The following is a 14,540-nucleotide window of genomic DNA, read 5'->3' as shown; positions in this document are numbered from 1 at the left end:
GGTTGCGTTTCGATAAGATTTTGATTGAGCGGGAACGAGCTTGGATTATTTTGTTGTATACGTCCTTGTGCAAATTATATTGTTATAGTTTATGTTAAAACCATGCCAGGCACAGGGCTACCGGAGGCTCTTCTCAAATACCAAGCCGAGGAGGAGCAAATGGTGATGAGCAATGCCGAGGAGCACGAAAGGGAATTCTTTCGCAAATATTACCCGCCGTGCGTAAGTAAAAATTTCACCGCAAACAAGCCAAAAAATCTACGTTTAATCCGGGGGACATCTTGCAGAAGATTAGGCCTGCGGACCTGGAGCGCGTGTACAGCCCAGAGGACGTTAGGCAGCTGTGCCTGCGTACCAAAGTACGAGTCAACATGACACACCTCAACTGCGTGTGGGACGCCAAGAAGCGGCTTAATGCGAAGAATCGCCTTGAAAATCGTTCGGAGCGCTTCATAAATGCCATGCTCATCAAGGCGGTGGCCAGGAAAATGGTGGAACCCTACACAGACGAAGAGGTGGCCGAATACAATCTCGTAGCCAAAAGCGAGCTGAAAAAGCAGAATAACTTTCGACTGGATCGTTATAAGCGAGAGCGTGAGGGCATAGGCCCGGAAGCTACAGATGTCACCACCTCGTTCTCACAGCCTTTATTAAACGATTCAGCAGCGGCTGTATTTGTCCAGCCAGACCAGCCGACGACACCTTTCAATGCGACAACGGCGATGCCTGAAAACGACTTTTTGTCGACCGGCATCGATTCTGATGAAGAACTGTGGGGCATTGGTCAGGATGAGATTGAAATACCACCAGAAACGCAGCTAACCGAGTCCGTGTCGTGTGATCTGGGCCACGATTGGGTGCAAGCGGGACTGCAGGTCAACTCGGAGAGCATGTCTCTGGACGAGGACATCAATTCACAGTCGCAGGCCCTGCCAGGGCATACAGTAGACAGTGAGGATTACAATGAATTTGGTACTCAAGTAGCAGCCGCATCCACGCAGGAGAATCAGCCATGAATCAGTAATTGCGGAAAACGAATTGGAGTTTATTGGATGTTTATATATATATATATATGTAGATATATTTGTTGTTGCTCTGGGTGTGTAAAAAACTTCATTAAAAAACACGATGTCGATTAAAATCTAGATTTTAGGAAATTATTGAGTAAAAATATTAAAAAACCTTAACTAACAATACAATTATCGGGGATCTCTCCGATCTCTATGTACAATTTTACACGAAACAAAAAGAACATTTGAAATGCTTAGGATATTTAAAATAATTATTCGCGCTATATACAATTTACAAATGGGTCCGAAGGAGGAGGATCTGCGAAGGCTGCCTGTGCTACGGGAAATGATCAAACATGAACTGTTCCATGAACAGCGACTCCGAATGTTAGTTGGATGAATTCTCCCCCATTTCGCTCATCGAAATGGTCATCACCTTCTCCTCATCGCCACTGTCCTGGTCCTGGTCTTGCTCCTGGTCCTGCTCCTCTTCATCCATTTCCTCCTCATCTTCATCATCTTCCTCCAGCTCCTCCTCATCGTCTTCGTCGTCATCCTCTTCGGTCATCTCCTCGTCATCCTCTTCGTCCTCGCCGAAACTATCCATGCCCCCTACCGTTCCAGCTGACAGCTGGACAATGGTCGCCCCGCCCGGGGCTGATGTAACAGTTGAGCCCGCAACCGTTGCCGCCACACTGGAGGCACCACTGCCCACGACCTGGCCACCGCTCCCGGGTAACTCGATCGTCACAATCCCACTCATCGTGCTGATGCTCTTCGCGCTGTTCTTCTGCTCTTGCTTGATGCTGAGCTCCATCAGCTCCACGCCGGAGCGACTCTTGAAGTGCGTCTTGATGTGCTTGGACAGATGATCGCTCCGCATGAACTTCTTGTTGCATTCGCGGCACTGGAAGCGCTTCTCGCCCGTGTGGGTGCGACGGTGGCGTTGCAGTTCATCGGAGCGGGTGAAACGCTTGCCGCAAAAGACCCACGAACAGACAAAGGGCCGTTCGCCCGTATGCCAACGGAGGTGGGCCCGTAAATGGGAGGTCTTGCCGTACACCTTCTGGCAGCCGGGTATGTGGCAGATGTGCTGGCGCTTCTTATCCGAATGCTTCTCGCCATCGGTGCAATTGGGGCAGGTGCAGGCCACACGCTTGAGTCTGGGCTTTACCTCCGCCCCCGCTCCACTGGTATCCAAGCTCACGCTCGTCTGGCCTGCCGGCGTCGTGGCGGTGGTGGTGCTTACAGTAATGGTGGTGTTGCTCCTGAGGCCGCTCGCTGCTGTAGTTCGCATCACATGATGCCCGCCAGTGTTCGCGATGGTGGTGGCTTTCGTGGGGAGATTGACACTCCTGGCAATGGTGGCCACCGAAACTGGCGGCGTTCGAGGCGGAGGCAAGGTCGTGGCGGTGGCTGCCTGCGGCTGTGGCTGTGGCAAGGCTGTGATTTGTATGGACGCTGGTATTGTCACATTGGAGAGCGGATTCGGATTCGGATTGGGATTCCCCCCATCCGCCTGCGTGGTTGGTGGCGCCTGCGGCACAATGAATTTTATTTGCTGTGATTGCGGCTGTGGATGTGGCTGAGATGTTGCAATCGATGTGGGAGTGGATGGCGGACGAGCCGGAGGACCCGGAGGAGCAGCAGTGACAAAGTTATCTGGCGGCTCCTGCTTGATGCTGGTGATCATCTGCGTGGGACTCTGTGGCTCCTGTTTGGGCATCACCGTTATAGATGTTGCATTGGTCGTCTGAGCTTGTCCCTGGGCCTGTGCTGGCGCCTGGGCATGAACCTGTTGCATTTGTGGCAGTTGATGCAACACCTGCTGGAAATTGGCCGGCAGATTGGCGGGCAACTGATTCGCCTGGATGATCTGCACCTGCCCCAATCCTGGGATATTCTGTATGGGCAGGGCCTGCAACCCGGCGGGTAGCTGCATGGCAGTGGGGGCCTGTGGCGCCGGCGTGGCTGTGGGTTGTGGATTCTGCCTCAGTTGGGCTGGTATCACCGTCAGCTGTTGGCCCTGGGCATTGGTTATGGTTATGGGTTGATTCGCTGGTATCTGGCCACTCGCCGAGGCATCCTGGATCGCTTGGATGAGCTGTTGGTGCTGCTGTACCTGCTGATGTTGTTGAAATTGCTGCTGTACCTGCACTTGCTGCTGCTGCGCCTGCTGTTGCTGCTGCTGCTGCTGTTGCTGGTGGGGATTCTGGATATGTATGATGTTCGCGTTCGGCGGCAACTGGCTGTAAGGCATTGGCGCCAGCTGTACCTGCTGTATCTGCCCGTTGGGCGTCACAATCTGTGCAATCTGCGCAAACTGTGGTATCATCTGCATCTGTGAGGTAGCAGCTGAGGGCATCGCCATCGACTGGGCCTGCATCAGATTCGACAGACCACTTGGTGCGGCCTGCACTGGGACATGGACCGTCTGGTAGATGGTCTGTCCACCTGCTGTTTGTACTGGAATCTGCACGGCAACCGTCTGCTGTTGCACGGGCTGTGGGAATTGCACCAACTGTGGTCGCAGCTGGATCTGGCCATTATCCAGCTTCAGCGTGGAGCCGCCTCCACCGCCGCCGCTCAACAGACTTGAGAGGTTCCCGAGCAGACCATTGGCCGCGGCCACCGATGTGGGTATCTGGATATTCGTCCCTGGGATGGTGATGGTGCTCGGCAGCTGTGTTGCCTGGAGTCCCCCCGCGTTCCCCGTGCCGCTGCCGCCTGCTCCACCTTGGGATCCAGTCTGACCACCAGTCGTCGTTGCCTGCTGGGACTGTTGCTGCTGCTGCACTGTCGCCTGATGCTGCTGCTGGATGAGGTTGGTCACCGGTATCTGAATGCTCGTCCCAGGAATGGTAAACAGCTGCGTCTGCTCTTGCCCCAGGCCATTGATGATCTGGGCGGGTGTTGCCTGCTGCAGCTGGATGGCCTGACCACCGGCCTGACCGGCGTGGGCCTGTGGAGCCCGCAGGATCTGCCCGTTGGGCGTGATGAATGCCTGCTGTCCATTGATGTTCACGGCCTGGGCCGTCGCCAGCTGTGCATTCAGGTTGGGAATGAAGATTGCCTCCTGGCCATCGATATTCACCGTCTGCATCGCATGCATCGGCTGGACAATCTGGAACATGTTCTGGGACATGGCTTGGGGCTGTCCGCCGGTAACGTTGCCGCCTCCACCACCGAACTGTGGTGGCATCTGGTGGATATTGATGATCTGTTGCATGGTGGGGGCTGCGGCTGCAGAAGCTGCTGCAACAGCTGCAGCAGAGGCAGCAGCAGCAGCGTTCGTGTTCGCATTCCCTTGTGGCGCCTTCCCGGAAAGGTTGGCAGTGGGTGTGGCTGATGGCGCACTATTAGCAGCCGTGGCATTCTTATACTGCAGCATCTTGGCTACTTTCGACTGCCTTTCAACGGTTTAATTAAGATTTTCCACTTGTAAGGGATTTAAAGTAAACATTTCAATTTTTTCTTTCCAGACGCGCAACTTTGAGATTCAATTCGAGACGGTAGCAACGATAATTAAGGAGCAAACGGAATTATACGTTAAAGCGCGCGGTACCTTTGTTTAAATTCGAGTTTGTGAATCGGGCAATGCTTTAAATATTTAAACTAAGACCTATTAAGCAATTTTTTTTTAATTTTGTTTTGACAAACACAAACACAAACGCAGAAGAAGAGAGGCAGGGTTGCTCCTAAGTAGCTACGTTTTTGTGTGAGTGTCACAATTTTCACAGTGGCGCCTCCGTGCTGCCACCTGGTTTAGCTGTGCTTGAGGCGGCAAGCTGTTGCCGTCCAACTGAAATTTGAACGACTCCAGACAGCAGGGACAGCTTCTCAAATATTGATTACAGCAAAAACCTCTGACATCATGACAAGATGCGCGACATTTACGGTATATTTTATTAATCTATTGGAATGACTTTCGTTTTTATAGGTGTTTTTAGTCAAAAAGAAAATAGATTTATTAATCGCATAAAATTGAGTGGGCATGGCTAAATGTTCCATATAGATAGTATTTTTTTGCATCGAATTTGTATTCGCCGCAGTTTGCCGCAGTTCGCCGCAGCTCGCCGCAGCTCGCCGCAGTTCGCTTTAGCAACAATGAGTCCCATTCCATACACAAACATGTTGCTAATTCCATGCACACATACCCTGGGGGAAATGGATGTTATAGAATTGTGAATACGTTTGTCTTCCAAGGCTCAGTAGGTATCAAGATCGAGATAAATATACACAAGATACTAATAATGTACTTGAATATGTCTAAAGAATATCAATTTGAGAAAAGGTCTTAATAAATTGCGTTTGATCTACATATAAAATTAACGAAATAGGGTATTCCAAGGCCTACACGCATCACAGTGACTCTTTTTTTGTCGAACTTTTCCGTTTAAACCTCTTTTTACACAAAATCCAATAAAAGCAAGGATTAAAAACTATCCAATCTTGTAGAAAATTTATTCATTAATCGTATAAAATTATGTGGGCATTGCTGAAAGATTTAGTTTGCCAGCATTATTCAATGGAATATCAAAATTGAGCAATATGAACGAATTTCCCTTTTCGTTTGTTTTGATTAACCTATTTCGCTACTTGCTTTTTGTTTGACTTATTTCGCTAAAACCTCATTTTACGCAAAATGCAATAAAAGCAAGTATTTAAAATAAGCCAGTCAAGTAGAAAATTGATTTATTAATCGGATAAAATTATGTGGGCATGGCTAAATGTGCTATTTAGCTGGTAATATTCAACGGAACAAAGAATATAAGGAATATGGTTTCCAATCCTGACGGAGAACGATTAACCTATTACAAGCCAAGGGGGTATTTCAATTTTCCACTGAAAATAATAAAAATTTAATCATTTTAGCGCAGTTCAGCTGAAAAATATCGTGGTTTTTTTTTAAGTTTATAGTAGAGATGGCATGAATCCTCAAGAAGAATTTACAATCAGTAATATTTTCCGCCATTTACCTCAAGTAGTTGAACTATTTAAATACAGGGGGCTTTAGTGGGCTAGACGCTTGCACGGTTATTCTGTGCTTCCCACTATCGCCCACTATCGAAACATTGAACCATCGATATTTAGTAGCGCGATAGTGTCTTACCATCGATAGTGTCCATCTACACCAAATTAGTGATGTAAATTTGAATGAAAACATCGATGTCGATGTCCATCGATGTTGTCAAAATCAAACATCGGTGTTGGATTGATACATCGGATTATTCTTCGATGCATCGATGTATGACCGATGTTTCAAAACTTTCCCATTTGATTATAAAACGAATATTCAACAAAGGAAAAATTAAACTTGAGCTCTCATAGCAGTCTTTTACATATCATAGGACTAAACGAAAAAATATTTAACATAAAAGAAATGATTATGCTTTCATAGCAGTCTTTTACATATCATTGTAGATCAGAGATATCTAATATTTCAAATAAGTACTATTTGTCAATGCTTTGCAAAAACCAAAATGCGGCTTAGTCGCACAGGTGAAAGTCTATTACGTTTTCGACTTAATATGTTAGCAGGCTGAGTACACCCGATCAAAATACACCCAGAAGATGCCATTAACGTCAAAAATTGCATTGCAATTTTGTAGAAATTAGGAAAAGTACCTAACTTTTCATACCGTCCCAAAAACACGAAGGATTGCTTTCAAATGAGGCAGGCATTGCTGTGTTTGCTGCTTACAGATTTGAAATTAATTGATCGATGTTCTGCAAAACATCGATACATCACTCAACATCGGTACCAGCAAAAACATCGGAAAACATTAGTAAACATCGGCAGAAAAACATCGATGCCCGATGCATCGATGTTTTTTTACATCACTAACGTAAATAAATAAATAAAGTTTTTGTTGGCATAAAACGCGCTCAAGTCCGAATTTGTGCAGGTCATGGAGGTTGACCAACTGTCCCTGGCCGATGTGGTCTTTGTCATTGAGGGCAGCGCCATCAACGGTGCGTACATCAACGAGCTGAAGACGAACTACATTCTGCCCACTCTGGAGCACTTCACCACGGGCTCCATTGACGAGCGGGAGTATCTGATTGCCGACCGATTTGCCACTCTCTATGGCATTGTCGTATACCGCACGGCCTCCAATCTGCTGGAGCCGGTGTGTGCCACCTACGGACCCTTCCTGCAGCCCCAGAAGGTGATGGAGACGATCGAGCGTCTGCCGCTAGTTGGGGGCGGCATGGAGTCGTGTGCTCACATGGCCGAGGGCTTTGCTGCCGCCCATGGTTGCTTCGAGGACATCAGCGAGCGCCGCCAGATGCTGGACCAGACCAATGTCCAGCGTCACTGTATACTCATCTGCAATAGTCCGCCGTATCAGATGCCAGTGACGGAGTCGTGGAAATATCTAGGCAAATCGTGCGAGCAATTGGCCGGCCTATTCAACGAGCGCAAGATCAATCTGTCGATCATTGCTCCGCGCAAAATGCCGATCCTTTTCAAGCTGTTCATGAAGGCGGACGGGGATCAGCCGATTACCAGCAAGAACTATGCCAAAAACATTCGTCACTTGGTTCTGCTGAAAGGATATAGCCTGAAGGAGCGTGCCGCCAGTCCCAATAGCATGGCTGCTCAAATGGCAGCCCCGAGCACAGCTCAGGCTGCTGTCCAACAGCAGCAACAACAGCAGAACCCAGGGGGTCAGCAGCAGGCGGGTTCGGGTATGCCAATGGACACCACATCAGCACAACAACAACAGCAGCAGCAACAACAACAGGGAGGTCCGCCCCAGCAGCAACAACAGGTGATGAACATGAACCCCATGCATCAGCAGCAACAGCAACAGCAGCCGGGTCCCAATCCCCAGGCGGGTCTACTGAATCCCCAACAGCAGCAGCAACTGATGCAACAGCAGCAGCAGAACCAATTCGTGCCCCAAAACCAGATGCAGAATCCAAACTTTCAGCAAAATGTGGTTCCTGGGCAGAATCGTTGGATGTATCCTAATCAGCAGGGACAGGCACGTCCGCCATTCATGCAACAGGGTGCCGCAGGGGGTGGCGGCAACATGCAACAGCAGCTACAGCAGCAGCAGCAACAGAATGCCAATTCTGCGCTTATCTCCAGGATAAATGCACCGCCAAATCAGACGGTGAACTCGCTTCAGCAACAACAGCAGCAACAGAGATTGCAGATGCTCAATCAGCAGCAATTCAATCAGCAGCTCCAACAGCAATTGGTACAACAGCAGCAGCAGCAGGGACAACAGCAGCAGCAGCAACAAGGGAATCCCAATGCCAGCAACATGATGCCGGCGGTATCCAATGCGGGAAATATGCCCAATCCACAGCAACAACAGGTGGCACAGCAGGTGGCCCAACAGAATCCCCAACAACAGGCACAAGTTCAGGTCCAACAGCAACAGCAACAGCAACAATCGAATCCCCAACAGCAGCAGGAGCAGGCCTCCTTGAGAGAGAAAATCTGGACAGGGCTCTTGGAGTGGTCGGAGAAGCCGAAAAACGATCCACAAAAGATACCCCACACGCTTCAGTGCACTGTTTGCACTAACATCAAGGATGGGGAGCCAGAGATCAAGGCAGAGAACTGGCCACCGAAGCTACTGATGCAGCTCATGCCCAAGCATTTGGTGGGCAATATTGGGGGCCAGTTTCTAAAGGATTCCAAGATGGTTGTCTTTCGGCCGTCACCCGGCGAGGCGCTTGATTCGCTGGCTAAAATGATGACATCCGGATATGCAGGTTGCGTGCATTTCTCCTCCATTCCCAATGCCCCCGCCTGCGAGCTCAAGGTGCTGATACTCCTCTACACACCGGATCGCAATGCGTTCTTGGGTTTCATACCCAACAACCAGGCCATGTTTGTGGAGCGCCTGCGGAAGGTCATTCAACAGAAGCAGCATGGCAACATGCAGCAGCAACAGCAGCAGCAGATGCTCCAGCAGCAGGGAAAATCCCCCATGGAGCTGCAACAGCAACAGCAGCAGCAGCAACAACAACAACAACAGCAGATGCAGCAGCAGGACAACTCCCAACAACAGCAACAGCACTACAATCAATATCAGCTAAATATGCAAATGCAGGGCGGCGGAGGACCAGGTCCTGGAGGTGGCGGTGGACCCGGTCCTGGCGGCGTCGGCATGCCCATGCAACAAAATCAAATGCAAATGAATATGATGCAACAGCAGCAACAGCGAATGCCCCTGGGTGTGGGTGTAGCCGGCGGCGTGCCTAATCCGAGTCTGCAGCAACAACTGCAACAGCAGGTGGCCCCCAATGTGGCGGCCATGCAACAGCAGGCGGCCCAACAGCAGCGCATGGTTCGGCCCATGATGAGCAATAATAATCCCGGACTGCGGCAGCTTCTCCAACACCAGACGACGCCTGGCAATCAATTCCGTCCGCAAATGGGCGGCGGCCAGAATCCGAATCAAATGGGCGGCGCCGGCGGTCCCATGGTGGGCAATCGGAATTTCGACGATGGCAGCTACGAATTCATGTAGAACCTCTCTACCTTATTTATATTGTGTTGTGTCCCACATGTCAAAAAAGATTATCTTTTCATCAATGTTTATTTTAAGCGTATTGTCACATTTAACAAATCGTTCTTGAGATTTTAATTTCGTTTTTTATTTATTTTTGATACATACTACGTTACAGACAGAACAGAACCCCTAAAATAGTATCAGTATCCATAATCTTTTAATCTAAATGGACGATGTGGCGTACTCGGATGGGAATTTAAAGACGTGCTTGCCGGTAGCCTGTACGGACGGCAGAAGGCCGGCATTAGGAATGATGTTCCATGAGAGATACAACGAGACATTGCGATTGTCCCTCAGTCCATTTCCATCGTCCCAGAAATAATATTTGGTGTTCATTTTCTTAAAATCCAACACTGGGTTCTCGCCGCGCAGGATGATCTTGTCCCAGAGCACCACCTGGTTTAGGGTATTCGAGGGCGTCTTGTATTCGGCCGTCATGTAGAGAAACAGCTGCTTCACGTTCCAGTTGAACACGCTGGTGAGGTTCGTTTCCAGGTCGAAGGTGACAAAGCCGAGATCGTGCTTCTCCCGGGAGGCGCCGTAGTCGGGAACGTTTTTCACCAGCACCCGGACGGTATTGATGTTGGCATCCGTTCTGTAGTCGAGGAAAACGGTGGAGAGAAAGCAGCTGAAGGTGAGGCAGGCCAGGACGCTCAGGGAGTACGCCACGGTGGCATTTCCTCTGGTTAAAACCGTATGCATTCTTTAATTCGATTTGTCCTGAAATTCGGCAAATGACACGTAGTAGTGATGTAAAAAAACATCGATGCATCGGGCATCGATGTTTTTCTGCCGATGTTTACTGATGTTTTCCGATGTTTTTGCTGCTACCGATGTTGAGTGATTCATCGATGTTTTGCAAAACATCGGTAGTTTAATTTCATATCATTGCTTAAAATGAATCAAATTTACTATAGATGGTATACATTTGTTTAAATATGAAACTGCGAACGCCGTTAACATCATTCGAAGGCAACCCGTTGTGTGTTTGGGAAGGGTACTGTTCAGTCACAGACATATACCTTATTAATATTACAGAATAAACAGTACAATCTCATACACAAATACTCATAAATACAATTGTCCATGTCACTTCATGTCAATGAATATGACGACACGAAAATTACAATAGCAACTAAGAATAGATAATTGCACTTGTAAACTCGAACCCACCAAAAAGGGTGAAGCAATAAACTATTTACTCTATTGCTGCCAAGTACCTAAGTAAATGCACTGAAATGTAACCCCCGCACAGAGTAAGTGTACCCTATCTAAAAATACACTCACATGGAGCCTGTGCGTTCCTTCCCATACAATAAGAGTACCACTGCTAGCTATATAAGGAGATCCATTTGTTCCATTTGTAAAACTCAGTATCAGAAACAGTAACAGAAACAGTGCCTGTCACAAATAGTTCGATGGACATCGACATCGATGTTTTCATTCAAATTTACATCACTAATTTGGTGTAGAGGGACACTATCGATGGTAAGACACTATCGCGCTACTAAATATCGATGGTTCAATGTTTCGATAGTGGGCGATAGTGGGAAGCACAGAATAACCGTGCAAGCGTCTTAGCCCACTAAAGCCCCCTGTATTTAAATAGTTCAACTACTTGAGGTAAATGGCGGAAAATATTACTGATTGTAAATTCTTCTTGAGGATTCATGCCATCTCTACTATAAACTTAAAAAAAACCACGATATTTTTCAGCTGAACTGCGCTAAAATGATTAAATTTTCATTATTTTCAGTGGAAAATTGAAATACCCCCTTGGCTTGTAATAGGTTAATCGTTCTCCGTCAGGATTGGAAACCATATTCCTTATATTCTTTGTTCCGTTGAATATTACCAGCTAAATAGAACATTTAGCCATGCCATCATAATTTTATACGATTGATGAATCAATTTTCTATTTAACTGGTGTATTCTTAATACTTGCTTTTATTGCGTTTTGCGTGAAAAGAGGTTTTAGCGAAATAAGTCAAACGAAAAACAAGCAGCGAAATAGGTCAATCAAAACAAACGAAAAGGGAAATTCGTTCATATTGCTCTATTTTGATATTCCATTGAATAATGCTGACTAACTAAATCTCTCAGCAATGCCCACATAGTTTTATCCCATTGATGAATCAATTTTCTACAAGATTGGATAGTTTTTAATCTTTGCTTTTATTGTATTTATTGTAAAAAAAGGTTTAAACGAAAAAGTTCAACAAAAAAAGAGTCGCTATATTGCGTGTAAGCCGTAGTATAGGTCTTTGTATACCCTATTTTGTTAATTGTATATGAAAGTATATATATTGATATGAAGATAAAACGTAACTAATAAAGACCTTTTCTCAAATTGACATTTTTTAGACATATTCATGTATATGATGAGTGTTTTGTATATATATCTCGATCCTGATACCTATTCTTGGTCCCTACAAGAAGACAATAAGCTTCAAAATATCGTTGAAATATTAAAAATAGTATAATAAATAATATTGAATAATATTAAAATAGTTTAGAAATAAATTGTTTTTGCCTGGGATGACAAACATATTCACAATTCTATAACATCCATTTTCCCCAGGGTATGTGTGCATGGAATTAGCAACATTTGTGTATGGAATTAGCAACATTTGTGTGTGGAATGGGACTCATTGTTGCAATAGCGAAACTGCGGCGAATCGGGTATTGCCTATATTTCAAGCTATATAGATTTGCCCACTTAGCTTAATCCCATAGATAAATGCATTTTCTACAAGATTGCTTCTTTAAATTGCTTGTAAGTATTTTATTTTGACCAAAAAACGGTTTTCAAGTAAATGTTGCCGCAACTTTTGTGTATGGAATGCGCAACATTTGTGTATGGAATGAGACTCATTGTTGCTAAAGCGAATTGGGGCGAAATGCGGCGAACTGCGGCGAATTCAAATTCGATTCAAAAAACGACCAATTCTTTGTTCCGTTGAATAATACTATCTATATAGAACATTTAGCCATGCCCACTCAATTTCGTACGATTCATGAATCAATTCTATGCATGATTGGTCTATTCGAAATACTTGCTTTTATTGGGTTTCTATATAGCATTGAAAATTAAATTAATAGATTGAAGAAAATGGACAAAAATACCATGGGAGCGCGGCGAAAACCAGTATTTCTACAGTATGACCCTCAGAACAGCACCGAAATATACCGCCTCATTTTAAAAATATACCTTAAAAACTGACGAATTCCTCGTTTTTGATATTCCGTCGAATATTACTAGCTAGATAGAATATTTAGCCATGCCCACATAATTTTAGCCCATTGATGAATAAATTTTCTATTTGATTTGCTTAATTTAAATAATTGCTTTTATTGGATTTCTATTTAACGTTGAAAATGAAAAATAAATTGATGAAATTGACTAAATATCATGCTGTCTATCATAGCGATGTTTCACACAAATATATTTGTGAAACAAATAATAAATAAAAAAATAAAAAACAACAACAAACATTAACTGGACTACATCTTTTGCCTTGAGTCGTAACCAAGGATCAGAAATAATTTTCCGAGCCTTGCAGAACGTTCATTCTATTCATTTTTGAAGCTCTAAAAACCTGATGCTGCATACAGGCCTTCCTGTTTCGCGCTAAACTCTTTGAAATATTTTTCCACTTGTTTTCACGCTTGTGAGTGATTTCTTTATTATGATTTATTATTATAATTTATTCTATTCCATATCATAAATGTATATTTCTAATATACATACTACTTTGTCTATCAGTATTAGTTATTAATATGCTATTGTTATTAATTGGACTAGTTCAATGGACTAGTCCATGTACCCGTGCGGTGAAAAAGAAGAAACGAGCTAGTTCAAGCCAGACTCCACCTGCATGAATATAATTTTCTGAGCATATAAACTATATTTTTATGGAAATAAATTCCGTATTTTTCTACAGTAAAAGAAGATTGATTTGCCAAGAATCCATCCAATGTCGTTGGTGAAGGATTTTTGTCTGCACTCGATTTAACTGATCCATTAGGTTCGTAAAGTTCCCTGTTCCCCAACTGACTGTTTAGCGCTGAGGTTTTTCTACGATATAGAATTAATATATGTAGTTAATTAATTAATATATAATTAGTTAATCATAGGGTAACATTACAGCGTTCTTTTTAGCGTTTTTTCTTTCACAGAGACAAGAAAAGACGACTTTACGGGACAGACAGAAAACGTTTCTGAACATGTCGTCGGGCGCTGTGTATCCACTGCAAATTATATAAAAATGGGTATAATGGCTATATCTCATAGCAATCTCATAGATACGGCCATTCTCTATGATTCTGCGTTTTTAGTTTTCTCGTATCTTCAATATTGTGGATGCCACAAACTTTCGTCCTTTCGTCCTAGGGCTGGAAGAAGGTGGGACGAAATTTTGAAGCTAACTCGTCAAAGTCCGATATCACAGGAGTGTGGATCAAAAATTTGGTTGCTCTAGCTTTTACAGTCTCTGAGATCGAGGAACTCATATTTTGCATTAGGCAAAGCCGACCATTAAGCCTGTGTGTTACAGAGAGACAGAGCGAGAGAGAATGAAACTGTTTTCTTGATTCTGGCTATAATAATTATACGATCTGGTTCAGATTTTGCACTCTAGAAGATATAGTCATCCTCTAAGATTCTGCGTTTTCTGTTTTCTGTCTCGTATCTTTGAAATTGTGGATGCCACAGATGTTCGCCTTTGTGTGGGCGGAAGTGGGCGGGGCAATGTTTTGAGTTGAGTTGAAGGTTTATTTAAAAATTTTTCGTATATTGTCGCCTTCTCAAAACGTGCTTTCTTGCATCACCTATTCCAATGGATTGCCTCCTTGTCGCGCATTCAATTTCTATTTGGCGCACACCACTCGGCTCTTTTTGATCTCTTCAAATCGGTTAAGGGTCTATTTTCGCTCTCTTTGAATCGGTTATGAATCGGTAGCTGCAATGAGTCTCATTCCATCACAAAAT

The 14,540-nt window shown here is 45.1% G+C and overlaps 4 protein-coding genes across 4 annotated transcripts; 2 read left to right on the top strand and 2 right to left on the bottom strand.

The window, feature by feature from the left end:
* Positions 1-62: 62 nt before the first annotated feature.
* On the top strand, positions 63-1,194 carry LOC6587268 (telomere-binding protein cav). Its single transcript, XM_002013385.2, has 2 exons — positions 63-222; positions 288-1,194. Exons 1-2 carry the CDS (start codon positions 103-105, stop codon positions 1,014-1,016), a joined length of 849 nt encoding a protein of 282 aa, XP_002013421.1. The 5' UTR covers positions 63-102; the 3' UTR covers positions 1,017-1,194.
* A 64-nt stretch (positions 1,195-1,258) lies between these two features.
* LOC6588373 (transcription factor Sp4) lies at positions 1,259-4,591 on the bottom strand. Its single transcript, XM_002013384.2, has one exon. It carries the CDS (start codon positions 4,399-4,401, stop codon positions 1,399-1,401), a length of 3,003 nt encoding a protein of 1,000 aa, XP_002013420.1. The 5' UTR covers positions 4,402-4,591; the 3' UTR covers positions 1,259-1,398.
* A 2,287-nt stretch (positions 4,592-6,878) lies between these two features.
* Positions 6,879-9,625, top strand: LOC6588378 (mediator of RNA polymerase II transcription subunit 25). The gene has a single exon (XM_002013383.2). It carries the CDS (start codon positions 6,923-6,925, stop codon positions 9,506-9,508), a length of 2,586 nt encoding a protein of 861 aa, XP_002013419.1. The 5' UTR covers positions 6,879-6,922; the 3' UTR covers positions 9,509-9,625.
* LOC6588371 (signal peptidase complex subunit 3) lies at positions 9,614-10,275 on the bottom strand. The gene has a single exon (XM_002013382.2). It carries the CDS (start codon positions 10,250-10,252, stop codon positions 9,713-9,715), a length of 540 nt encoding a protein of 179 aa, XP_002013418.1. The 5' UTR covers positions 10,253-10,275; the 3' UTR covers positions 9,614-9,712.
* Between the last annotated feature and the right edge of the window lie 4,265 nt (positions 10,276-14,540).

Source organism: Drosophila persimilis, unplaced genomic scaffold (assembly GCF_003286085.1).
Source record: "Drosophila persimilis strain 14011-0111.01,24,50 unplaced genomic scaffold, DperRS2 tig00000000-arrow-pilon, whole genome shotgun sequence".
In the NCBI taxonomy this organism is placed as follows: domain Eukaryota; kingdom Metazoa; phylum Arthropoda; class Insecta; order Diptera; family Drosophilidae; genus Drosophila; species Drosophila persimilis.
This window is presented reverse-complemented; position numbering and strand designations above follow the sequence as displayed.